The following is a 27238-nucleotide window of genomic DNA, read 5'->3' on the forward strand; positions in this document are numbered from 1 at the left end:
GAGATCAGGCCTCCGTGCTGGTTGGGCAGCTAGCAAACAAAGCGCCTACCCTCCTTGGTGCAGGCAGGCCACCGAAACAAAGGAAGTGCAGCCCGCCTGGCCGCCCCTAGGACTGGGACCCAGCTCACAATGCCACGCGCCAAAAGAGGGCGGGGGGGGGGCAAGTGGGGAGGGCTCTGGACGGAAGCTGGGTGGGCCAGGAAGAAAGAGGCAGTACCCAGGGAATAGAGGTCCTGCAGAGAGCCCAAGAAAGACAGGAGGCCAAGGGACCCCCGAGATCCCTGTCCCTGGCTGGCGCCACGGGCCAGAAACTCACCCCAACGCTGGTTCTCCTGGGGCCGAGAGATCAGGCCTCCGTGCTGGTTGGGCAGCTCGCAAACAAAGCGCCTACCCTCCTTGGTGCAGGCAGGCCACCGAAACAAAGGAAGTGCAGCCCGCCCGGCCGCCCCGAGGACTGGGACCCAGCTCCCACTGCCACGCGCCAAAAGAGCCTTACTTCCTAATCTTATAATCTTCAATGAGTTAAGTTATTCTGTAATTTAAATGTATATATATTTTAGCAAGAGAGGGCACTAACACTTGAAAGTTTAGTTTCTTCTGCTACTTTTGTAATCTGTTTTAAGCAGAGATCTGAAACAAAGCTTCACACATCCATGGAACTGATTTGTGCAAAGGTGAGTCAATATCCTGGTTTAAAATGTTCTGAAAATATAGTAAAGTACCTTTTAGTAGAGCCATTATAGCAAGGGCTTAGTTCCTTTGCTCAAATTATAAAATTCCATTCAAGATGAGCAACCTGTTTCTAGAGAAAACACAGCAGACCAGAGTTACAACATGAAAGGAAACCTGTTTTAAAGGATCCAGAGGCGTTTTCAAGATAATGAAAGATAAAAAAGATGTTTTCGATAATGATAATAATATTGATTTTAGAGTACTTATGGTTGGAATAAAAGAGACCAAATTGTTTGGTATACAGGTGATAAATCTAAAAATACAAAATGTTACTAATAAAAAATTAGATATTAGACATGTGTGTAAATCTAGTAAACCAAAAGGCCATTGGTTTACACACCTCATAAATGTATCATGGATCTGAAATAAAAGATGTCAAATTTCTGCAATTCAACACTTCTCAAACCAAATCATTGCGAGACTTTAGTAGACTCCATTTCCTGGTAAAGGCAGTGTGCTAAGTGTAAAAGCATGGACTGAGACAGACATTGTCAGTTCTTATTTTTACATGCTAAATGAGCAACAAATATTTTCTGTTATGTTGCCTTAATTAGTCTGGAACACTTTACATGGACCAGGCTAGCTTTGACCTCAAAAATTGTCTCCTGGCTCTGCCTTCCTGTGCTAGGATTAAAGACATGAGTGACTACAGCTCATGACATGGATTGTTTTTAATGTTTAAATAGGAGCTGAAGAAAAATTTCATAGTTCGTTTTTCAATCATCCTCATTGTTTCTATTTTCCAAATTGTTGATATCATGGTAAAGTAACCACAGGCGTATACCATGTGCACTTATGACTAAAAACAGAGGGAGATGATAAAAGTGTTAAAACCATAGAGGGTTTGTTTTTGTTGTCTGAAAATAAATTGCATAATGAGCAAACAGCGAATGAAAAGAACTATGAACTGGAAAAGGTTGGCAAATTTCCCATCAAACATACATATCCATTGTTGTCCAATGTCATCTCTTTTGCTAAAATCATTAAAACAGTTGCACATGACTAGAAACTTTTGACAAGTATATACACACGCACATCATTTTTTATCATTGATTTGTCTTAACATTTTTGATTCATCACACTCTGGGCTATACTATTTGGGTAGATTTGGTGATTTTTTTAAACTTTAGGTAGCATATAAAAACAACTAACTTACTGGATTTAGAGTAGACAGTGAGTGGTTGGAGTGAGTTGTCTTGGTGCAGCCCACACTGGGTGGATGCTGCTGCACATGGAAACTATGGCCCAGAAGAAAAGATGTTTTGTTTTCACAAGCCAAAGGCACACAAAAGTACCGAGAACTGCAGTATCTGCAAAACCAAGTACTCCTGCTCTCAGTTCATGGGCAGTAAACATTACAATAAGGACTTCCACAGCTGTTTTGGGTTGCACCAGACTTACTCAGGAGACACCTGCAATGCCGATGTGCTGCTTGTAAAAAGATGGACGAAGTTGCCAGCAGGATCAAGGAAAACCAACAGAAAACAACTCAAAACAAAAGTAGAATCATCTGGTAGATGCAAGGGCGGGACTCAGTCTAAAGACAAACGATCTTCATAGACTTGTGTATGAGAACACTTGGTTCTAACTGGTGGCAACTTGTGTGGAGGGTAAGTGTGGGTGTGTGTGGGGTGAGTGTGGGTGTGTGTGGGGTGAGTGTGGGTGTGTGTGAGGTGACTGTGGGTGTGTGTGTGGAGGGTGAGTGTGGGTGTGTGTGGGTTGAGTGTGGGTGTGTGTGAGGTGACTGTGGGTGTGTGTGGGGTGACTGTGGGTATGTGGGTGGGTGTATATGCACTACATGCATGCATGGTGCTGAGGTCAGAAGAAGGTATTGGGTCCCCTGGAATTTTAGTTTCAAATGAGCCCCCTTATGGGTTTTGGAAACTAAACCCAAGTGCTCTCCACTACTGAACCAACTCTCCAAGTGCCAAAGTCACATTTCTTAAATATAGCAGAAGGAATGATGTTCTGAATATCTTATATGAGATAGCCTTATGGAATTTTATTAACTGTTTTGTGACATAAACAAATGGGTAGGACCATTTCAGAGCTTTGAATGAATCCTTCTGACTCAGTTCCCAATATTCCTACTGTAAGTTGATGACAGTGTTGGAGAGAGCCCTTATTCGACAGCTTCCCAATGTAACAGTCATGGTTTAGGAGTGAGAGGTTGGAAGGCATCTCCAGAATCCAAACTTGCAGCTCAGCAGTTCCCCTCTGTTGTGGGCACACTTTGTTCATGTATTTCAAAGGCCACGTTCAGTGGTTTGCCATCGAGGATCACAATGGGCAATTGTGATTGGACACTGGGATAGAACTAATGTAGTGCAGAACGGGGAGTTCCTTTCTTTCCAGAGCCCTTCTTCATTGCATTCTCTTAAATCTAGCTGTTAATATAAAGTCAAGGTCATAAAGACAGGAGTAGGCCAGGCCATCCACTTTCAAGGTACTACCCTCCTGTGTAGACCTGTTAGACCTGCCTGGAGGCGAACTCACTGTGTAACCATGGCTCCTGGAACATACAGAAATCCATCTCTGCCTGTGAGTTCTGTAGTCACAGCAGAGCAACCCCACACCTGACTCTGGAAGGGTGGTAAAATTGAGGAGTTGAAAATTGCTTTTTTATTCATAAAAATAGTCATTTTACTCAAGAGGGGCTTTAGGAAGGATAGTCAGTATATACAGTGTAGAGCCTTAACCAACTACTAAATCAAGAAAAAAATAATTATCAAAAACTAACAAAATTTAAACCAAAGCAAAGAAAAAATACCCAAAAAACAAAACCAGAACCTCCACCCCAAATTAAGCTAAAAATTTTCTCTTGCTCTACATTCAACAAATCAATTGAGAGCATCTGGCTCTCTAAGGAAAGGAAAGGTGACCAGACCTCTGCTATAAGCCTTTCTCAGGACTGACATGCCAGTTCAGACTGTGAAACTGGAGAATCCCCGGACATTTTCTTTATGGATGATCAATGACTAACACAGGTGAGCGATGCTGTAGTCTCTGTAGTGCGTTATCTTCAGCAACCATTTTCTGTGACATGGAGTCTCCCTCAGCACTCACAGGAGAGGGAATCCTGTTCTTTTCCCTGTGGTGTGCACAGACTACAGCACGGCATCAGTACAGTCTTTCTCGTGAGAGTCCTCACCACATATGGAGGGCGCAGCCGGCTTACTAAAGACATGGAGAGGAAACTGACAGAGGAAGCCTTGCTCAGTAGCATATCCTCCCCATGCTGCTGTGCGCCACTCAGGGTCCACCTGCTGACCGATGTCGGGATTTGGAGTCATTCTTGGTGGGTCCTCTGAATCTCAGGCTTCTTTTTGACGATTTTCTTTCTTCATGAATAGTGCACCAAGAGAACTTGATTCAGATTGGGTGTGGATCCTCTGCAGTAGGTGGATATTTTCCTCACTAGTTAATTCACAGCTATGAGGAGAGGTCGGGTTTTCAGCAGGTGTTGCTGCTACAGTGTGTGGAGCTTCCTTCAGCATCCTCAGTTCTCCAAAGCGGAGCTGTCAGAGAAGGAAAGGCAATCAGACCCATAGGAAGCCTCACTGGACCACAGCCTAGACAAAACCAGGGCCTGTCCACACATGGGAAACAAACGTCAAGGAAGAAAACCCACCCCATGAATGCCAACGTTGCGGGGGACAGGACTCAATGGTGGCTCCTTGGCCGGGCACACACAGGGCTCCTGCTGCAGCAGGTCCTTCTGCAGGAGGCTCCCATCCTGGACTGTGCCCTCTTTCAGATCATGCTGGAGGTTTTCAAACCTAGGGGAGGAATACAGCTGGCACACAGGTCTGTTGGGGAACCGCCCTGCCAGCGTTTGAGCTCCCACCATCTCTACTCAACTACACAATGTAGCATTACATTTGAGCTGGGCTCATTCACTCCTTGCTTCCTCAAGGATAAGACAACACCTGAGTTTCTTTGTTCTCCACTTTTAAAGCTACTAGAAATTGAGCTGAAAAAATACACTCCATGGTGAACTATAAAAACAGTCCATTTCTCCAATAGTTCAGATACATTCTTTTGAAAAAAAACAGCAGCATAGCAATGTCCGAGTCACAGTTCAGTAGATATTCATGGCCTTGAAGAGATGCCAGGAAACTGTAAGAACCCTGGGAAATTAACTGCATGAAGCCCTCTAGGGGAGCATACACAACATTGCAGTGTAGGCTGGGTTTATTCTTTCGGCACAGAAACTTCCTTGGGTTCAACATGTCAAACTCTAAATTTGATCTTAATTCCAGAGAAACCTTCTTATTGGAAACAAAAGCAGACTGCAGAGAACCCATAGTCAATAAAAATGTGCCACACGTAAACCTGCCCAAGTGTAGGATTTTATCTCTAAATGTGATACTCCTGGAGGAAAATAAAGTGGCAGGAGGAGATACCGTCTTCCACAATTAACACTGTCCCTGTTAGGTCTGGAACTACCATAGGCAGGATCAATGCACTCAGAACACATGAGAGCACTCAGAAGTGAATAAGTGTACACAATCGAGAAAGATTAAGGATAACACATATTGCTTCTGTGCAGACATTTCTGTTGACTGAGCCAGCCCAATATTCTCAGATGTTCTTTCCCTGGCTGTGATTGAAAAGCCATGCAAATGGCCAGGAACCCAAACAGGACAGAGATTCAGGTATTGGGGAACTACTGGGTATAACTCCCTTTCGGGGCCTGGGATCCTACCTTGTCTGGGAGACAGCGAAGTGATTCTGCAGCTTTTCTGCCAAGACTATTTGCTTGGTGATCAGATCCCTCTGCTTCAGCAGGTATTGCAGTCTTTCCTCCAATTTTTCCTGTTTCTGTTCATTGGAAGATTATGTTCTTAGTGAATGGTTGGACACTCAGATGCACACAGACACAGATATTTCTGAATACACACTCCTGGACATACATGTACAAGTATATACACATACAACAAAATTGCAGGAATTAATCATTCGATATCTCTCTATAATGTAGCCTCTTTAATACCTAACAAAATTGGCCTCAAACCAAAAATAATCAAAAGAGATGGGAAAGGCACACCACAAAGATTTCAATTCATTTTTTTCTTTTCTTTTCTTTTTTCTGGTGGGGGGAAAGGGTTTCCCTGTAGTTGTGGAGCCTGTCCTGGAACTAGCTCTTGTAGACCAGGTTGGCCTTTAACTCAGAGATCTGCCTGCCTCTGTTTCCTGAGTGATGGGATTAAAGGCATGCACCACTGCTGTTTGGCCAACATTTCAATTCTTAACATCTATGCCCTAAGTACTTTTGTAATAGAAACATTACTATAGCTTATAACATATATCGACCACCACACGCTGATATTTGGGAACTTAAGTACTCCAGTCTCACCAGTGTGCAGGTCATGCAGACAAAATTAATAAATTTTGGATTAACTGAAGTTTAAACCAAATAAGCATAACAGATATTTAAAGAAAACTCTAACCAAAGTCATAAGAGTGTACCTTCTGAACAGCATTCCAAGAAACTTTCTCCAAAACTGATCACATACTCAAACCAAAAGCAAGTCTCAACAGATACAAGAAATTTGAAATCATCCCCTGTACCCACCAGACCACCATGAATTAAAGCTGTATATTAACAACAGAAAGAAAAGAAAGCATATAAATTGATGGAAACTGAAGATCTCTATATTGAATTAACAGTGGAGCAAAAATAAAGAATTTAAACACTTTCTAGAATTCAATGAAATTGAATACATAATATCCCCAAACTTGTGGGATACAATGAAAGCAGTGCTAAGAGGAAATACATAGCATTAAGTGCCTACAGTAAAAAAAATGGAGAGATATTATAGTAACAACTTAATAGAGAACCTCAAAAGCATTGAACAAAAGAAGTAAGTATGTCTAACAGGAGTAGACGAGAAGAAGTAATCAAACTGAAATCAATAACATAGAGATGAAGAGAACAAAACAAAGATTATCAATGAAACAAAGAATTGGTTGGTTAGAAAAATCAACAAAATAGATAAAAACTTATCCAAACTAAATAAAGATGGGCAGAATATATTTAAATTAATAAAATCAGAAACCAAAAGGAGATGTAACAACAGAAACTGAGAAAATCTAGAGAATCACAAGGACATACTTTAAGTCATGTACTTCATCAAACTGCAAAATCTAAAAGAAATGGATAATTTTATCAATAGGTACCACTTACCAAAATTAAACAAAAATCAGACTTATATCCCCCAGTGAAATAGAAGCCATCATTAAAAGTCTCCCAAGGGAAACAAAACAAAACAAAACCTAGGGCCAAATGACTATAGCACAGAATTTTACCAGACTTTAAAAGAAGAGTTAATTGCAGCACTCCTCAAATTACTTCACAACATAAAAAAAAGCAGAAGAAATATTGCCCAATTCACTTTATGAGGCCACAGTTACCTTGATACTCAAACCACAGAAAGACTCAACAAAGAGACTTGACTTATAGACCTATTTCCCTCATGGATATAGATGCAAAAGTACTCAAAAATACTTGCAAACCAAATCCAAGAATATGTCAAAAATATCATCTATTATGATCAAGCAGGCTTTAACCTAGAGATATAGGTATAGTTCTCGTGTGAAAGGTCCTTCTGTTTATGTGTTGCTTTCATTGGTTAATCAATAAAGAAACTGCTTGGCCTGATAGGGCAGAAATTAAGCAGGTGGGGAAGATGGAACTGAATTCTGGGAGGAGGAAAGCAGAGTCAGAGAGATGCCATGGATCCCCTAACTAAGACGGATGCCTGTTAGAAACTTGTTGGTGAGCCACAGCCACATGGAGATACACAGATTGATGGAGATGGGTTAAATTAATGTAGGAGTTAGCCAATAAGAAGCTAGAACTTATAGACCAAGCAATGATTTAATTGATACGGTTTCTGTGTGGCTATTTCAGGACAAAGCTAGCCGGGTGGCCAGGAAGAATAAGCAGGCCCTTTCCTTTCAATATAGTTAACATATGAAAATTAGTAAATGTAATGTACCATATAAACTGAAGGAAAAACGTGATGATTATCTTACTAGAGACAAAAAGTCATTGAAAAAATCCAATACCCTTTCATGATGAGAGTTATGGAGATATTATGGATACAAGGACATACTATAACATAACAAAGACAACTGACTGGGCAAGCTTATAGCCAACATCAAATTAAATGTAGAGAAATTCAAAGTAATTCTAGTAAAATCAGAAACAAGGCAAGGCTGTCCACTTTATCCATGTCTATTCACTATAGAGCTTAAAGATATGGTTAGTGCAATAAAACAACTGAAGCAGATTATGAAGATATAAATTGGACAAAGTATCATTACTTAAAGACGATAAGATTGTATATATAAATGACCCTAAAAATTCTACCAGAGGTCTCCTACAGTAGAGAAACACCTTCAGTAAAGTGGCTGGATACAAGATTATCTCAAAAAATTATTAGCCCACATATATATGAATGATAAATGGACTGAGAAAGAAATGAGAGAAACCACATTCTTAACAATATCCAAAAACAATATAAAATGTCTTGTGGTCACTCTAACCAAGAAAGTGAAAGACTTATATGATAGAAACTTCAAGTCTTTGAAGAAAGAAGCTGAAGAAGATATTAAAAAATGGAAAGATCTACCATGCTCATGAATGAGTTGGATCAATATAGTAATAATAATCATCCTACCAAGAGTAATTTCAAAATCAACACAATCCCCAAAATTTCAACACAATTCTTTACAGATCTTGAAAGGGCATTTCTCAACTTTATATGGAAAACCGAAAAACATAGGCTAATTTAATCAGTCCACAACAGTAATAGAACTGCTGGAGGTATTACAATCTCTGATTTCAAGCTGTACTACACATATAAATATAAAAACCACAAGGTATTGGCATAAAGCAGATACATTGATCAATGAAATCTAATTAAAGACCCAGACATGAATCCTCACACCTATGGACTTCTGATTTTTATAAAGAAGCCAGAGGGACAGATTGGAAAAGAAAAAGCATCTTCAACAAATGGTGCTGGTCAAACTGGGCATAGACACCTTGAAGAATGCAAATATATAGATATTATTTGCACTGTACAAAGCTCAAGTACAAGTGGATGAAAGACCTCAACATAAAACTAGACACATTGAACCTGATAAAGAATTTAGGGAATAGCCCTGAACAGAAAAGCAAAGGAGATGACTTTCTGAAGAGAACACTGGCAGTTCAGGCACTAGGATCAACAATTAATAAAAGACCTCATGAAACTGACAAGCTTCTGTAAGGCAAAGGACACAATTAGTAGGAGAAAATGGAGGCCTACAGAATAGAAAAAGATTTTCATCAACTCCATATATGACAGAGGCTAATATCCAAAATATATAAGGCATTCAACAAACAAATAATCAACAAATCAAATCATTCAATTAAGAAATGTGACATAGATCTAACGGAAAATTCTCTGAAGAAGAATCACAAACAGCTGAGAAACACGTAAAGAAATGTTCTATATTCTTAGCTATCAGGGAAATTTGAACTAAAAACTCCTTTGAGATTCCATCTTAAACCTGTCAGAATGGCTAAGGTCAATGGCATGAATGACAGCTCATGGTGGTGTGGGTTTCTAGCAAAGGGAGCACTCCTCCATTTCTGGTGGGAGTCCAAACTTGTCCAGCCTCTATGGAATCAATACGGTAGTTCCTCAGAAAATTTGGAACTTATTTACTGTAAAACCTAGATACACCATTCTTGGACATATATACAAAGGATGCTCTCTCTTGCCGCAAGAACACTTGCTCAAATATCTTCACAGTGGCATTATTCATAATTACCAGAAACTGGAAACAACGTTCATGTCCCTCAATGGAAGAATGGATAAAAACAGGCAGTACATTTACAGAAGGAAATATTAGTTGGCTATTGAAAAATGACATCCAATTGCGATTGTAAGCAAATGGGTGGAACTAGAAAAAATCAAGCTGACTGAGATAACTGAGATCCAGAAAGACACATATGATATGAATTCACTTATATGTGGGCATCAGTTGTTAAGTAATTAATAATCCAGCTACATTCCATGACCCAGATAAGTTAGGTAAAGCGAAGGTCACTAGAGGGAAGACAAGAATTTCCCTGTGAAGAGAAAATAGAATAGATTTTGCAGGTGAACTTTCATTGGGTGGGGAGAGGATGGAAAGGAATCATGTGGGGGTGTGAGAGATGGAGGAAGATTGCAGAGAAACAGTTGAAATTGGGGGATTCCCAGAGGCTGATATAGAAAGTTAGTACAGATAAAATCTTCCTATAATCTATGTGGGGGATCCTAGTGGGGACTCCTAGTAGTGGAGCATACAGAGTCTGAACTGACCATCTTCTGTAGCCAAGCAAAGTTTTCAGTGCTGAGACTGGATTGCATTCAGTTGAATATTTGGTTGAAAGGGATTCTGTGGAGATCCCTAAACAGCTCTGGCTCATGTTAGGACAGTGTTGCTCTCTGAAAACTGACAGTGGGGTCCCATTGTTGTGGACAACATCTACACATCATTGAACCTAGAGAGGTCAAGCTGTTGCCTGCATGGAGCCTTCACCCATATGTTCTATTCTGTTTGGCATGGAAAGATACTCTGCAGGTTACAGAAATAGAAACATGACATCAACTCAGCCACAAAATCCTAGACCTGCAATCTGTCCTCCTTGCAAGTTATGCTGGGGCACTGTTGAACAGAAGTTGCAAAAGTGGCCATACAATGTCTGGCTTAACTTGAGGCTCATGCATGGAGAGGCAGTCCATGCCCTACAGTTTTTGGATGGCTAGAAACTGAAGACCAAATAGTCCAGACACATAGGGTAGAACCAAACATAACTAAAAAAAATCAATGAAATCATTCCTATTATTCCTCATAATGTTCTGCTATACTCATAGCTTGGTTCCTTGCTGGTCATCATCAGAGAGGTTTTCTCTAGTAGCAGATGAGTGCATAGACCCACAGACAGACACAATATGGAAGAGAGTGTCTAAATTGGAACTTTCTATCAGTCCCACCCATAGGAGCTCAGGAAACCCTTTAGAAGAAATGGGGAGGGGAAATTTTAGGAGTCAGAGGGAATGACGGGGTGGAGGACACTAGAACATCGCCCACTCACTCAAGTAAACAGGGTTCACATAGGCTCACAGAGATTGGTGCAGCAAGCATGGGGCCTGCATGGGTCTGCACCATGTTCTCTGTATATGCGTTGGTGTTTTGGTGAGTGGGAGTGGGTATCTCTCTGAACCTTTTGCCTACACTTGGGACACATTTCCTCCTCTTGGAATGCTTTGTCCATCTCTATATCAGAGTTCTTATCTTGTCTTTTTCTGTCATGTTTATCTGTTCTTTCTGAAAAGGAACCAAGGGGTAGCAGATCTGGGGAAAATCAGATGTTTATGGGAGCCAGGAGAGTGGAGGGAGGGAAACTATGATTGAGATCTATTGTATGTAAGAATAATCTATTTTCAATAAAAAGGAAATGAAAAGTTTACTCAATAAGAAAATGTGTATTGTTGAAATGTTATAACAGCAATTTAAAATAGTATTATTAATTATGTAGTGTCTACCCAAGGGGAAGCTTAGAATTTACTTCCCCTAAAATAATAACAAGAAGCAGGAATCCCTATGATTCAATGGCATATAATCATTTTCATGTATAGATGGGAACTGGAGGGTGTGGCTAATGGGCAGGAGGTAAAATTGCCTTTCCTGTGGAGACTGAATTTTGTGGACAGATCAATAGGAAGGGTTGGATTCTGCCTCCCAAAGGAAAATCCTCTGTTATTGGAGGTCTCAAACACAGCAAGAGCTGGAGGATTGCACTGAGCAGAATCAAGGTATAGTGTAAAAGATGGATTAAAGATAATAACTTCATCAGTTCCTTCAGGACAGATGCCTTATCTGTTTGCTCCAGGTATAGCTTACTTCCAGGCATTTATGGGACTCCCAACATAGACTCTTGAATGGTTAAATGAAGAAAGCTACCTTTATTCTATTCATTTTAAAGCTACCTGTCTACTAATGATAATGCATCTTAAATTATATTTTCACTGATGCTTTTGAGATGACTATAATTTAGCACCCATGTCTTAAAAACACACACTTGTAATACAATGACCTCTGACATGTGGATTAACCTTCAATTTTAATTTAAGTATTTAGCCTAGGTTTGAGCTTGTGATGCAAACCCTTAATCCTAGCTACTCAGAGACTGAGACAGAAGGATTGAACATTAAAGTCTGAACCGAACTACACTGTGAGTTCAAAGCTAATATGTGGGATGTAATGTGATCATATTGCAAGACTTTAAAAGGATCTTGTGATGTATCTCATTGTTAGAATGCATAACAAATATGAGCAAAGCCCGGGGTTTAATGTTATTTTAAAAATTAGATCAAATATCCAAGGGAGACCTGCTATTTTCTGAAGGGAAATTAAGGAGGACTGGACCTGGGAGTGTGGGAACAGGCGGTGAAGACCTGGGAGGAGGGAAGGAAGGGGAACTGATGCTGAGATGTAATATATGAGAAAAGATAAAAAGGATGACAAAGAGAACCACTCTTCTGGCATTTATACAGGGATATCCTCTTTCAAATTTGCACCTAACCATTGATATTACAAGATGCTAAATCCCCAAAAAGACTTGTGAATAATCACAGAAATCAACAACTGGATGGGATGTTAGTGAGCTGCTGGATAAGTAAGTGGATGATTACGTGTGGGGAGGGGGTCATGCACGTGTGTAGAGTATTACATATGGTGGACAGCCTGCCCCCACTGATGCAGCCTACCTGCTTCTCCTCAGCATATAGCTCATAGATCTTCTCATAGGCATCATCACAGAGATTCTTCACCTTCTCACTGGACTCTTACAGTGAAATCTGCTCCCTCTGTAGCTTTCGGTTCTCCTCTCTCAACATGCTCACTTTTTCCTTCAACTGAGTTCGCTCACTCAGTAGCTGGTTGTGGAGGATGCTGAACCATCACAAAATCATCATGAGTCCCATCCAGCCAACATCTACCACTCCCACATCATGCAAGGTCCTTGTTCTAGGCAGCCCCAGACTAGAGCCCACAGAAACCATGTCAGCATAATATAGTAGCTGGTCAAAGCCAGAGAAGTGTCAAATTCCAGAAAGACTCAGACTACTCCTGAAATCCCTGACACTAAAAGGGTTCCATGTGCTTCTGAGAGCAGGGTTTGCCTCCTACCATATGTACTTAACTGTTCATAGTTGGGAAAACATTATGAGGTTGAGATGTAGAAGGCATATATTCACTAAGGGAGGACAGAAGACACAAGAGAAATACATTCCATCTATAGGTCCCATAGAATTACCTCCGTAAACCCCTACCAGAGTTCCCAGAGACCCACAGATGCCTGACACACCCATCATGATGCAAATAGGTTTTCTATCTACAGGGTCCTGATCCTGGCAGGACAATGTGGGATGGGGTTACAGATACTTCACTCTTAGCAAAACTGGTCCAAGAGGCCCAAGTCAGGAGCATAAGACAAGCTGCTTGTTATGGGGAGATAGGCTAGAACGAAGGTCCTCACTTTGGTTCAAATATAAAAGCATGGCAAAAAGTCACTCCCAATGAATGGGGAATCCCAGTGAAGTCACCCACTCCCCTATAGGAGACAGTTTCCTCTGTCAGCTCCTTGTACTTATACAAAGCCTCACTAATCTCCTTGAAGAATTTCTGTAGGTCAAATATCACTTTCTTATGCTTTATATTTACCATCTCCAGCTCAAAATTCAGCCTGTGGTAGGACATGGCCCAGGAGCAAAGAACCCCGTCAACCCTGGACTTAATGATGCTATGAATTCAGGCTGTGCCCTAAACACCCCAGCACATTCAATGTCACATTCTGATATCTATCAACTAGGACAACCTGATGCTTGTTAAACTTGCTGACATGGCCCCAGACCTGCAGTCAGGGGTGCAAAGAGAGTGAGCCGGGGCTGCACCAGTTCCATCAATGGGCCTGCCTGGAGGAATAGAATAGTTAAGTCCTCAGGAGCCTGTGTCACAAGTCTGGTTCCACCAGAAATTTATAATATGTTGTTCCTGTCTTCAGAACTAGGATTTTTGACCCCAGGTTCCCATTGTATGAAGCATGGGTGTGTGAAGCACAAAATTAGTATTTTCAGGGAGAAGAACAGACTTAAGGATAGATTTTTAAGTGACTTGATCGGGGGAGGGGGAGGGAAATGGGAGGCAGATGAGGAGGGGAGGCAGAAATCCTTAATAAATAAATAAATAAATAAATAAATAAATAAATAAATAAAAGTATTTAAAATGGAAAAAAAAAGAGTCCAGTGTGTTCCAATGGACTGCCAAGTTGAGCACACGGGCCAGGAGTATTGCTGCTCGGAGTGGAGTTCCCTGACCGTAGTGCTGGCCTCACCTGGAAACTGTGACATAGAAAAACACACAAGCCCTGTCACAGACCTTCAACTTTCAGATGAACACACAGACACACAGACACACACACACACACTCACACACATACACTAAAACACCCACCGACACACGCGTGCGCACATGCACACTAAAACACACACATACACTCACTCACACTCAAACACACTAAAACACTCACAGATACACACATACACTCACAAACACACACACACTAAAACACACACACACTAATACACAGACACAGATGAAGGATTCCAAATAAATGCAGGGAGGTGGAATTGTCTCAGAATATAAGAATCCAGACTAAAGAGGAGCAGTGATGTTTAGACTTCAAGTCACCCACTGAGATGGACCAAGATGACTAGGCCCCTGCAGCTGCTCCCAGGAGCAGCCAGTACTCAAGCACCTGCTGGTTAAGCACAAAGACTCACCATAAACTCACAGCACCTAGCATCGTCCACAAGCCGACACCTGTCAAGGCCTCATGAAATGTATGCTGAGAGCTCACAAACTATTGCCTCATCCCAGACTGATCCAGGCCACAGGCTCTGCTTTTCATTTAGAGGAATCACAACAGCCTGTATCCTGATATCACTCCTTCCCAGAATTCAGCTTTGCCTCTCAGATGCCCTCAGGATATTTAGTTTGGGCAGGAAGGCACGCTGGAGTGCAGTCTTCAGTGACCTAAGGAATGCTGGGTTTGACTCAGTAGGGTCAAGACAGTCACCAACGAACTGAACAAAATGACTACCTGTTGTTCAAGTCCTTGGTGGTAGAATTAGCCAGGATTCCACGAAGTTCATTCCTTTCTTGGGTCATCATCTGAAGCTGCAGGGTCAGTGTATCCACCTCGTTCATCTGCTGCTCCTGCTCAGTGACAGAGGTTGGGGTTGCTGTCTTTCCGGTACTCCCTGCAGGTGGATAAACATAAGTAAATTTATACAGTTGTATGGCACAGGTCCAGGAGAGATCATGTTGAGTTCATGAAGAGGCCTGAGGAAGAGTGAATGCATGGAACTCAGTGAAGACCCAGAGAGCAGGACAACTATCCTTAAGCTAGGAGCCCATAAGCCATGCCTCTGTCTCCATTCACTGTGGCTAGCTATGTGCATCAGCCCCCCTGCAGCCCCACTGGCCCTGGAAGGTGTATGTCACCCAGCCATGCTGCTGTGGAAGTATCAACTCATATCTGATGTGATGCAGAAAATTTCTGGAGTCTCTAGTGCTTAGCACGACGAATCCATTTCACCTGTCTCCTGGAATAAAAGTCACTGAATGTCTGAGACCCTGGTGCATAGAAGGGAATTTTCACATGAGATACTCACAGAACCTAAAGAATCCACTGAGGATGAGTTGTAGCAACATCCTACACTCACACCTTCATGGTCTGTGCCTCCTGCTGGCCTTCTTTGCCACTCCAAATAAATGAAGGAACTCACAGAACAGCAGCTGTAGCCTTGTCAACTCCTTGCTTTCTGCCCAACTAACCATCACCAATCCTTGACCATTGCATTGCACTTTATTAACCCAGAAGCAGCATAGAACCATCTCTTCCCAAGATTCCAGCTACTGAACTCAATTTCTGGAAGTACAGTTCAAGCCCCAACTCCCTCTTCAAAAGTCAGATTTCTCTGCCATTCAGTGTGCTCAATCTTACCTATGTGTCTTCTGGTGAACCCTATAAGTACTTAATGAGTGCCCCAAGGTAATAACACTGATGATTTCACCAAAGTGGTCAACGACTCTCCAGGATGCAATAGAATGTCCAGAGAATGGACTGTTAGGGTCACTGCCAACTGCCATCACTTATCTCATAACTGTATCTTCCCCAGTTCACCAAAAGCCAAGCTGGCTTTTCCAAATGCCTTCCCTGAGATACAGGGGAAGCTCTTCAGCACCTCCTTCTTCCAATCCGAGATTTCTGATTAGTTAGACTCTCATTCATTCTAATTTAATGCTTCACCATGTATGGAGGTCAAGACTCATTTTCCAAACATTCCCAAGGAAAGGCTCTTCCCCTCCGAAGATCTCTATTTAATAAGATGAGAACTGAAAGATACTAAGAAATTAGCTCATGTTGATGTGGAAGGATGTTCAGTTACATGAAGTGAATGAGCACCTCAGGAAAGATCCACAGGGCTGTTACAATGTGTGGGGGTGATGGGGATTATGCGTGTCCCATCACATCAAAGATGAGTCACATTGGTGATGATGAAAATATCCCCCAAACTTCAGCAGAATACATTCCATCACTCATGACGTTAGCAAAGGTGAGATCACCCAGTGAAAGGGCAGGCTGGAGACACCTAAGAACAGGGCATCTACAGGTGAGCCCTCACACACCAAGAACAGACACTTACATAGAGAGTGATGGCCCATTCCTACACCCAAATTAAAGATGAGGGGCTACTGAAAGGCAGGACTCAGAAGCCTTAGCAATACTTGATGGCTCCTGCCCTGCAAGTGGCTCTGAGGTAAAATGTGAGATTCTCCAGCTTTGGCCAGGGGACTTTATTCTCCCTGTTATTAGTGACCCACAACCAAAAGAAATCCAGTGTGCTGAAGTACAGTGGAACTGAAACCTCATTCATCCCTCTCTCCTTCCTTCCCACTCAGAGTCAATGCAGAGAACCACTAGCACAGCATCTGCAGGGTTGACCATTACTGGCTCTGGCCAAACTAACCTTCAGAAACCCTAGACTCCAGGTCTACTCTTCAGGAATGAGGAGAAGCAGGATAGATCCATTACCTCCCAAAAGCTCTATGATCCAGTGTCCCACCATGAAAAACCAAGTTGAAGCCTTCCATCATCAAGTAGTTCCCCACTCCCTATACAGGACTCACTGCATTTTGCCCAGAACCATTTATTTCTTGATGTGTAACACTGAGGTTAAAGGCCAACTTACTTCTGCCTCCCTCTAGTTTTGTGATGCTCTCCTTTCTGTCTCTCAAGAAGCCTGCTCAGTCTTGTCAACATGGCTATAACCAAAACCTACAGGCAATGAACAGATGTCCCAGCGGCAGTTGGTGTTGCCACAGCACTGGTGACATCACATAGAATGCCAGGGCTCTCCAGGATACAATAGAATGCCCAGGGAGGGGTCTGCTGCAGCCCATGGTACAGCCCTTTCCTCTCTGGCTAATTTCTTCACTCCAAATATGACCTGAAACCAAGGTGCCATATCAGGAGCCTCTCTGACGTCAGAAAGGAAGCTCTTTGGCACATCCTCCTTTCAAAGCCAGAGATTTAGGTCCCCACTTCATCAGAAACATTATCTGTGTGGAGTTGAAGGCTTACTTTCGAAGTACTGTGCAGGAATGACTCTTCCCTTCGTTAAGATCCATATTGAGTAAAATGAGAAATTAATGATCCTGATAAATTAGGTCAGGGTGATGGGGACTGGGAGGGATGGGTCATCTGAAGTGAAGAGCATCTGGGGAAGATCCTCAGACTTTTAGAGACTGGTTGGTTCCAAACAAAGGGAAGTCGTACAGGTAGTGATAAAAAAATTGGTGAACCAGCAGAGCTCACTCAAGCTATGATGTTGTGAGTGAAGATGTGATTCAATTTGACAGTTCTGGCTGGAGCCACATGAGCCCAGATGAGTCCTCAGATATATAGAAATGTCTACAATTGGTGAACCTAAAGAAGCTAAATAAGAAGGTGAACCCAAGGAAAAACATATAGTTATCCTCTTGCCTATGGGAAGTAGACAAAATTGCCGGGGAGGAAAGTGGGATCTTGGGGGTGGGGTGGGTTGGGTGTAAGGAGAGATGGGGAGAGAAATGTGAGAAGGGGAGGATGGGGGGAACTTGGGGAAACAGGATGATTGGGATAAAGGAAGGCTAAATAGGGGAGCACGGAAGCACAGTTCTTAGTTAAGGGAGCCACCTTAGGGGTGGCAAGAGACTTGAACCTAGAGTGGCTCCCAGGAGCCCAAGGCGATGTCCCCAGTTAGTTCCTTGGGCAGATGAGGATAGGGAACCTGAAACGACCCTATCCTATAGCAATACTGATGAATATCTTGCATATCACCATAGACCCTTCATCTGGTGATGGATGGAGATAGAGACAGAGACCCACACTGGAGCACTGGACTGAGCTCCCAAGGTCCCAATGAGGAGCAGAAGGAGGGAGAAGATGAGCAAGGAAGTCAGGACCATAAGGGGTGCACCCACCCACTGAGACAGTGGGGCTGATCTATAGGGAGCTCACCAAGGCAAGCTGGACTGTGACTGAAAAAGCCTGGGATAAAACGGCAGGCCTTTAATCCCAACAGTCGGGAGGCAGAGGCAGGTGGATCTCTGTGAGTTCGAGACCAGCCTGGTCTACAGAGCTTGTTCCAGGACAGGCTCCAAAGCCACAGAGAAACCCTGTCTCGAAAAAAAAAAAAAAAAACGGATTCTCTGAACTTGGTGAACAATGAGGGATGATGAGAAGCCAAGGACAATGGCATGGGGTTTTGATCCTACTTCATGTCCGGGATTTGTGGGAGCCTAGCCAGTTTGGATGTTCACCTTCCTAGACGTGGACGGAGCGGGGAGGACCTTGGACTTTCCACTGGGCAGGGAACCCTGACTGCTCATTGGACTGGAGAGGGAGGGGGACGGGTGTGGGTGAGGGGGAGAAGTCTGGGAGGAGGGGGAAACTTTTTTTTCCATTTCTCAATTAAAAAAAAAGAAAGAAAGAAAAAGAATCACAGGTTTTATGTAATTCTTCCTAAGGAAAAGAAAGAAGACAATTAAAAGCACAAGAGAATCAACTGGGCCAGACCCCCATTATTTGCGTTTGAAAAGAAAATGCTTCTTGTCAAATGTCAAAATCTCAATTTCACTGAGAGTGACTTCCTCACTCTTCTCTTTCAAAAGATAAACGTTTTCATCAGATTTTAATGCTATTGAGCTGTGACTTTTAACATAGACAATTTTATAATTCTGTGAGAATTTCGTCCATGTGTACAGCATATTTTGATCATATTTCCTTCATTCCTCTTAAACAATTCCTGATCCACGCTCCGATTTCCAACATTCCTAACTCCATGCCTTTTGTTTGTTTTGTTTTAAGCCCCAGGTTGCTTGGCTATCTCAAGAAGAGGTCTCACAAATATCATGGACTGGAAGCTGAGGAATGATAGGTTTTCCTGAAAAACTATGTATGAGAGAAGCAGTGTTTATGGCCGAGTCACTGAGCATGATGGAGCTGTGCTTACAGAGGAGGTGAACAATAAAGTGTGCTTCACCAGGGACTTCAGGACGGGTGTGTAGCTTTAGAGTTTTTGCAGAGCTCCATGGTAGACTGCGCTCTTGTGAAAACAGCTAACATTTTAAGGAAAGCATGAAGTAATATGCAAAAATTTCTTTTTTTGACATGAAGAGTTTCTGTTATTTTTGAGATTATACTTGCATTTATTTCTTCCCTTTCATTCTTGCAAACACTTCCTACATTCTCCCTTGCTCTGTTTCTCATTTATAACCTGTCTTTTCATTCATTGCTGTTACATGCATATATGTAAAGGCATACAGCTGTATAGTCCAAAATGTAAACCAATCATTCTTTATACCTAGCATGTATGCTTTCGAGAATCACTGTTTGATATGGGATTTACAACAGGTGTGCTCTTCCCTAAGGAGGAGAATTTCCTTAAGTCTCACAAAATTCTACGGAAAGAGAAAGGAAGTTCATAAGACTTAGCATTTACCATGGCTGGGAAGGCTGGCGCTAAAAGATTAGTAAGGACCTTCTGCTCTCAAACTTACTTATGTGGTAAGTAAGGCGAACTGAAGAAATAAGAACCTCTGTCTCAGTCAGTTGCAAACAAACCATGCAGACATGTTCATAGTTCTAGTTTTCCTGAGTCCCCCATTCTGATGGGAGCCTTTGTGATACTACAGATATGAGTCATTCATACAACTGTAAGCAATTCTGTGCCTATATTCCTGTATTAATCTCAATAAACTCATTAATTTGACGGAATAGGAATGACACAGTCTTCCCTGGGAGACAGATGAAGAAAGGGGGAAATGGGGAACTGATAAGTAATACAAATGGTCATCTTTGAGCTTTTCTTTTTATTTTCTGTCCTGAGACAAAATCTTAGGAGGCTTTTCGTCCACCAGCAGGCTGTCTCCTCCAGCTGTGTGGTTCACAACAGATAGGTTAATGGTCAGTTCTGAACATGGTCACCTGAAGCTGCAGGGGATAACAGCTCTTGTGAGTGAGCAGTGACTGGGTCATGCCCAAAGACAGCATGTCACAGCAGTGCTACTCACCCTCAGCCAGGACATTCAGGACCCACTTCAATGACATCCCCTGTGTCTAGGGGAATGGATCGTCTACAGGTCCCATTTAGGAATGAGCATTCAGGGTCACTCCAACATTCTGAAATTATGAGGCTGCGCATTTGCTCCTGAGCACTCCATAAAGAAGAACCTCTGACCAAGGCTGACAGCTGAAGACATCTATCCATAGAATCGGAAATATTTATAAAGAAGTTTCTCTTGTCACACAAAGTAACAACAGTAGCTTCATCTTAAAGGAATATACGCCTCATTCTTCCATGGTCTTTTGACCATGGACACAGGACCAGGTGCTGATTCCTACCTAGAGTACAGGCCTCACCAGATCAGCAGGAAGTGAAATATACAATAACTCTCACGTCACCATTGCACCAGTGACTCTCTCATATTCTTTATGCCCCATGTAAATGATATTTTCTTATGCTGAAATAAAAAGTTTTAATTTCATAAGCTCCTATTAGTTGATTTTTGGTCTCATGTACTATTGGACAAGAGTCCTATTCAGAAACCCCTTAAATGTGCTTAAAAGTTGGAGGATTATCTTTACTGTGTCCTTTGGAATTTGTAGGGTATCAGGTCTCATTTTGATATCCATGACACTTTTGGTGCAGTTTTTGTATGGTAGATGATAAAGAGCAGAGTTTTATTGTCTGCATGCTGACAACAATTTTTCATAATCAGCATATCTATATATATAATCAGCAGTATCTCAAATGCCAACATACATATGAAATACAAATATGTGTGCAAAGTTACACTAGTTACTCACAAGTACTTTCTGCTTACCAAGTGGACCACGTTGAGCTACGCAGGCATGTAGTAATATGAGTTCAAATTCTGACCACTAAAGGTAAGTCATGGCAATCACTTGCATTACAATACATTTTCAATAGAACTTATAAGCTGGCTCATGTACTCTAGATTTTGTGGTCATTTTCTTGGGTCCCAGACTCATTTTTCACAAAGGGAAATAATATTTGGAGTGTTCCATAATTCCAGCTTTGGGTTCCTTTTTAGTGATTACATTTTTTTGTCAACTCTAAATTTTTCTAAATACTGAAAAGGAAGTGGGAAAAAAAACACATATGCTATGGTCACTGTAAAATAAGACATCCCAGGTACTGTGGATGCGATAATGATAGATATGACCAGCTGAATCACTCCTGGATATGCATACTTATCAAAGTGAGTTCAAAATGCTGAATCACATCTGCATGAGTTTGTGTGAAATTGTTATTACTGCACTTCATATAACAGATGATTCAGGGAATGAGCTTATATAACCACCAATATATCTAAATATATGGATAAAAAATGTAATATGCATAAATAATGCAAGATAATCGGTCAATGAATGAAATTATAGAAAAATTATATGTCTTAAGAAAATTGTTGCAACTATGGATCATTAAGTCAAAGAAATAGACAACTCTCCAAAATACAAATAACACTCATCTTATCTCATGAATGGAATCTTGAAAAAATATAAAAGGTGGAGGAAAATTTTTGCAGAATTGAGAGGGCAAATATTTTAGATGGAGGGAGTATAACAGGGAAACAATGGGGTGTATACAAACACATTACTTATTTTATATAATTAAAATGTACCAAATAATAAGATTAATTTTGTACTTATGATATCCTACATCCAACTCTGTTATATACCACAATATCTGTTCTCTTTCAAGTTTATGTCCTTTATTCATGCATTTCTATACTGATACATAAATTTGTATATACATATGTTACTAAATACAAGGAGACCAATCCATAAGAGGTTATAATTCTATATGTTTTCAGGCATATTGTCCATTGCTCACTGGACAATCAGTTTTTGTGTTTCTCTCTGGAGAAGTCCACCTCTCCCACTCTCTGCTTTCCTTAATGACTACAGATCTTTGATGTTGTTGCCTTGTAGCTTTTCCTTGTCCAGTTTTTCATGCCCATTGATATCTTCCATCTACCTCACACTGATTTGTACCACAATTATAAAAGTTTAAAGTAATCTGTGTAGTGTGTCATTCTCTGTCCTACCAGCTCATCCATGGAAGTGTTCACACTTATGATACTCTACTATTAGAGAATAGACTATCAGAAAAATGTGCAGTAAAAATTGGGCAAAATGTTTAACTGTTTTGTTGCAAAGACAGAAATTAAAAGACTTGAATTTTAAAACAAGCTTATATTTATTCAAGAATCACAGAAAATAATGTTATATAGAATATAATCTCATTATATAAGCAACCATATGCCAAGAAATTAAATGTGCATCAAAATCTGAACTACTTTGTCATAGGTTGTTTTTGTCAAACATTATCTTAACATACAGTCAAGAAACGTTATTGCTCAATTTACTCCTCCTAGAAATACTTACCTATTCATAGTAATTAATTTTTTATTAGTATGTTTACAACAGTGATGCATAAATTGTGTTGACACTAAATATTTGATGATAATAAAGTTCAAATCTGGACACAATGTTTCTAAATTCATAAGAACTGTGTAGCTGTCTAAGTATTGACTAAGATTTGAAAATTAATTGAAGGATGTGAGTCTGTGGAATAAGTTGGGTAATGCATGAAGATCAGTACAATGAATTAATGTGAGGTACACTAACAAGTTTCATGAAATGTACCCATTACATGCATTTTTGATGCTTTCTAAGACTTGAATTTATTTTAACGTCCTTGCCACATTCATTACATTTGTAAGGTTTTTCACCAGTATGGAATTTGTGATGATTGTGAAGAGATGAGCGGTGGGTAAAGGACTTGCCACATTCTTGACATTTGTATGGTTTCTCACCAGTATGAATTCTTTGATGGTTATGAAGATCTGAGGCCCTGGCAAAAGACTTGCCACATTCTTGACATCTGTAAGGTTTTTCACCAGAATGAATTCTTTGATGATACAGAAGAGTGGAGGCCCAGGGAAAGGACTTTCCACATTCTTGACATCTGAAAGGTTTCTCACCAGTATGAATTCTCTGATGAATAAGAAGATGTGAGAACTGGGTAAAGGATTTTCCACATTCTTGACATCTATAAGGTTTCTCACCAGTATGGGTTCTGTGATGTTTCTGAAGATCTGAGGCCGAGGTAAAGGACTTGCCACATTCTTGACATCTGTAAGGTTTCTCACCAGTATGAATTCTGTGATGCATATGAAGATTTGAGACCCAGGCAAAAGACTTGCCACATTCTTTACATCTGTAAGGTTTCTCACCAGTATGGGTTCTGTGATGTTTCTGAAGATCTGAGGCCGAGGTAAAGGACTTGCCACATTCTTTACATCTGTAAGGTTTCTCACCAGTATGAATTCTTTGATGAGATATGAGAGTTGAGATCTGGGTAAAGGACTTTCCACATTCTTGACACTTGTAAGGTTTTTCACCAGTATGAGTTCTGTTATGAATATGAAGATTTGAGACCCGGGTAAAGGACTTGCCACATATTTGACACCTGTAAGGTTTCTCACCAGTATGGGTTCTCTGGTGAGATTGAAAGTTTGTGAGATGGATAAATGACTTGCCACAATCTTTACATTTGTATGCCTTCTCTTTGGAAATAATTCTCTTATGCATAGTGGGGCATGCATATCTGTTGAAGCACTTTCCACATTCTATATAATTGTTTTGTCTCTCTTCATTTTGATTGTTGATATAATGCTTCCCTTGTTTCTGGTCATGCTGAAACAAAAAGAAGTTTTGGTACAATCAAAATCATCCTTACACTTATCATGTAAGTATTGGCTCTTAGAAAAAAACAGACTTCTTCTATGAACTTATATAATGAGAAAAGACATATGGTGATTTCATTTTTGGGAATTTGTCACTTTAAGAAGAGGATTCTAGAAACTATTCTTATAAGAGTTCCTAGGAAAGGCTTTAATAAGATCAGTAAATGTGTAACCTTTCTCATGAGTGAAAATTCTTTGATATATTTTCAGTCTCACTTGATTGACAAAACCTTCTCATGTTTATCTCATGAATATCTTGTAACAAAATGTAATTTTGTTGAGAAAATTCTAGTGAATGTTTAATAGAATACACGTCATTCAATTTTCAGATTTTTCAATATTCTTTGTAGAAAAGAACGTGTTTTAAAATTTATTTGTATTTTTTTACTGAAGAAACTGCTTCTGAAATTGTAAGTGATCTAATATGAAATCTTTCCAGATAAGGTAGAAATTATTGACCTTTATTTCTAGTACAACCCAGTATGGCTGATGAATAGAGATTATTTCAATCATGACATAATCCATTCTCTTTTCTTTCTTCTCCGAATATTGAAATCATCCCTAAATGGAAGGTTTTAAAGTCACTACTTACAGCTATTCCTGACACCAACTTGTGGATACAATCTTGTCTATTCTTTTGTGTTTGATGAGCATATAAAACTGGAAGAAAATAATATATAATTATCTGAATTAGTATACTTAGATGAATGTATTTCAGATATATAAGTGACACAATTATATATATATGTAGACATATATGCAAGATGGCGTATTATATTAAAAAAATTTCAATTCATTTATTCTAATGAAATAAACTTCTTAATGTAAATGGATATAATATCTTTTATAACATATATTAAATACATTATAAAAATGAAAGGATCGAGTTTATGTTATCTTAGAGGTTCCAATCACAATTTTAGAATACTAAATGAGATTATGGCAGTTTGAGTGAAATGACCCCATATAATCAGATATCTGAATACATAGTCTAATGTTGGTGAATATTTATGGGTAAGATAAAGAGGTATCAACTTAGTGGAACCCCTATGTCCTTGGACACTGGTTTTGAAAATTTTGTAGCCTTCTAATAACAACAGTGAGCTATCTACTTTCTGTTGTGATTCTAGATGGGACCTCTCACTGCTGCTCTAGCCCCTTGCCAACTGCTACCTCTGATTCATTGTAATGGATCTTTCTTCTATATATTGCCTTCATTTTGGAGTTTTATCACAGCAATAAATAATAAGTAACTAATACAACTACTATAACCCAAATGCAAAAAAGTACACTCATAAAATTGCATTATCTTAATGGATTTAACTCATCTCCCCAATCCGGTGAAATGAAAAAATTGAGTAATATTAAGAAATTAGAGCAGGGTAGTATATATCTAAATTAAGGGAGCCATTTTAGGGTTGGCAAGTGACTTGACTCTAGAGGTGTTCCTGGGTATCCATGGAGATTTCCTTAGCTAGTTTCTTGGGCAGCTGAGGAGAGGGAGCCTGAAATGTCCTGATCCTATAGCCATACTGATAAATATCTTGCATATCACCATAGACACTTCTCCTGGAGATTGATGGAGATAAAGACAGAGACCCACATTGGAGCACCAGACTGAGTTCACTAGGAGGGAGAACATGAGCAAGGAATTCAGGACCTCGAGGGGTGCACCAACCCACTGAGACGGTAGGGCTGATCTAATGGGAGCTCACCATGACAGGCTGAACTGGAACTGATGGAGCATGTGATCAAACCAGACTCTCTGAACGTGGCAGACAATGAGGGCTGACTGAGAAGCCAAGGACAATGGCACGGGTTTTGATACTACTTCATATTCTGGCTGTGTGGGAACCTAGCCAGTTTGGATGCACACCTTCCTAGACCTGGATGGAGGGGGGAGGACTTTGGACTTCCCACAGGGCAGGGAACCCTGACTGCTCTTTGGACTGGACAGGAAGGGGGAAGGGTGATGGGCAGAGGGGGAGGGAAATGGGATGTGGGGAAGAAGTGGAAATTTTTAATAAAAAAATAATTTTGACAACTCATACACAACAAAGAAATTAGACAGAATATTAATTAACAAGGAAAGAACAAATGATGAACTGGAAACTGTTACTACTAACTGGTCTACAGACAATCATGTATACCCCAAGGAAGAGATCCATAAAATATCAGACATCAAGGAAATTCAGTAGGACTGATCTTTTTTTATCAGAGATACATTTTTTTCTTTTTCTTATACAGAAAATAGATGCTTACATAAAATATATTCTGACTATAACTTTTCATCCTTCAAATGCCCTGAGATCATCCCTATCTTTACGTATGTCTGAAATTACCCAATTTCAGTTACTTCTTTGAAAACAAATAGGCACCTAAAGAATAATAATAAAATAATATAATCAGAATAAAAGAAATCAGATAGGATCAGAGAAGAATGGAAAATAAAGAAAAAGCACAGTAAGTATTTGTAGAGAGAAAGACACACATTTGTACCCCCAAAATTGCATAAAACAAAGAAAACAAAACTTTTGAAGGTGTAATGTACATAAAGATATTGTAAGGTCATAAATAAATATAAATACTTGAGCTCCCAAGGTCCAAATGAGGAGCAGAAGGAGGGAGAACATGAGCAAGGAAGTCAGGACCTCGAGGGGTGCACCCACCCACTGAGACAGTGGGGCTGATCTATTGGGAGCTCACCAAGGCCAGCAGAACTGGGACTGAAAAGGCATGGGATGAAACCGGACTCTCTGAACATGGGGGACAATGAGGGCTAATGAGAAGCCAAAGACAATGGCACTGGGTTATGATCCTACTGCATGAACTGCCTTTGTGGGAACCTAGCCTGTTTGGATGTTAACCTTCCTAGACCTGGATGGAGGGGGGAAGACCTTGAACTTCCCACAGGTCTGGGAACCCTGACTCCTCTTTGGACTAGAGTGGGAGGGGGAAGGAATTGGGGGAGGGTGAGAGAAGTGTGGGAAAGTGGGAGGAGTGGGAAGAGGGT

General features: G+C 40.6%; 1 protein-coding gene across 1 annotated transcript in view; it reads right to left on the bottom strand.

The window, feature by feature from the left end:
* Positions 1-27238, bottom strand: part of LOC142848009 (uncharacterized) — a 72577-nt gene that overhangs the window by 34945 nt on the left and 10394 nt on the right. The window contains exon 3 of the mRNA XM_075969475.1: positions 23241-24175. Coding sequence (XP_075825590.1) covers positions 23241-24175 — 935 coding nt within the window. The remainder of the gene's footprint in view (positions 1-23240; positions 24176-27238) is intronic.

Source organism: Microtus pennsylvanicus, chromosome 1 (genome assembly GCF_037038515.1).
Source record: "Microtus pennsylvanicus isolate mMicPen1 chromosome 1, mMicPen1.hap1, whole genome shotgun sequence".
Taxonomy (NCBI): Eukaryota; Metazoa; Chordata; class Mammalia; order Rodentia; family Cricetidae; genus Microtus; species Microtus pennsylvanicus.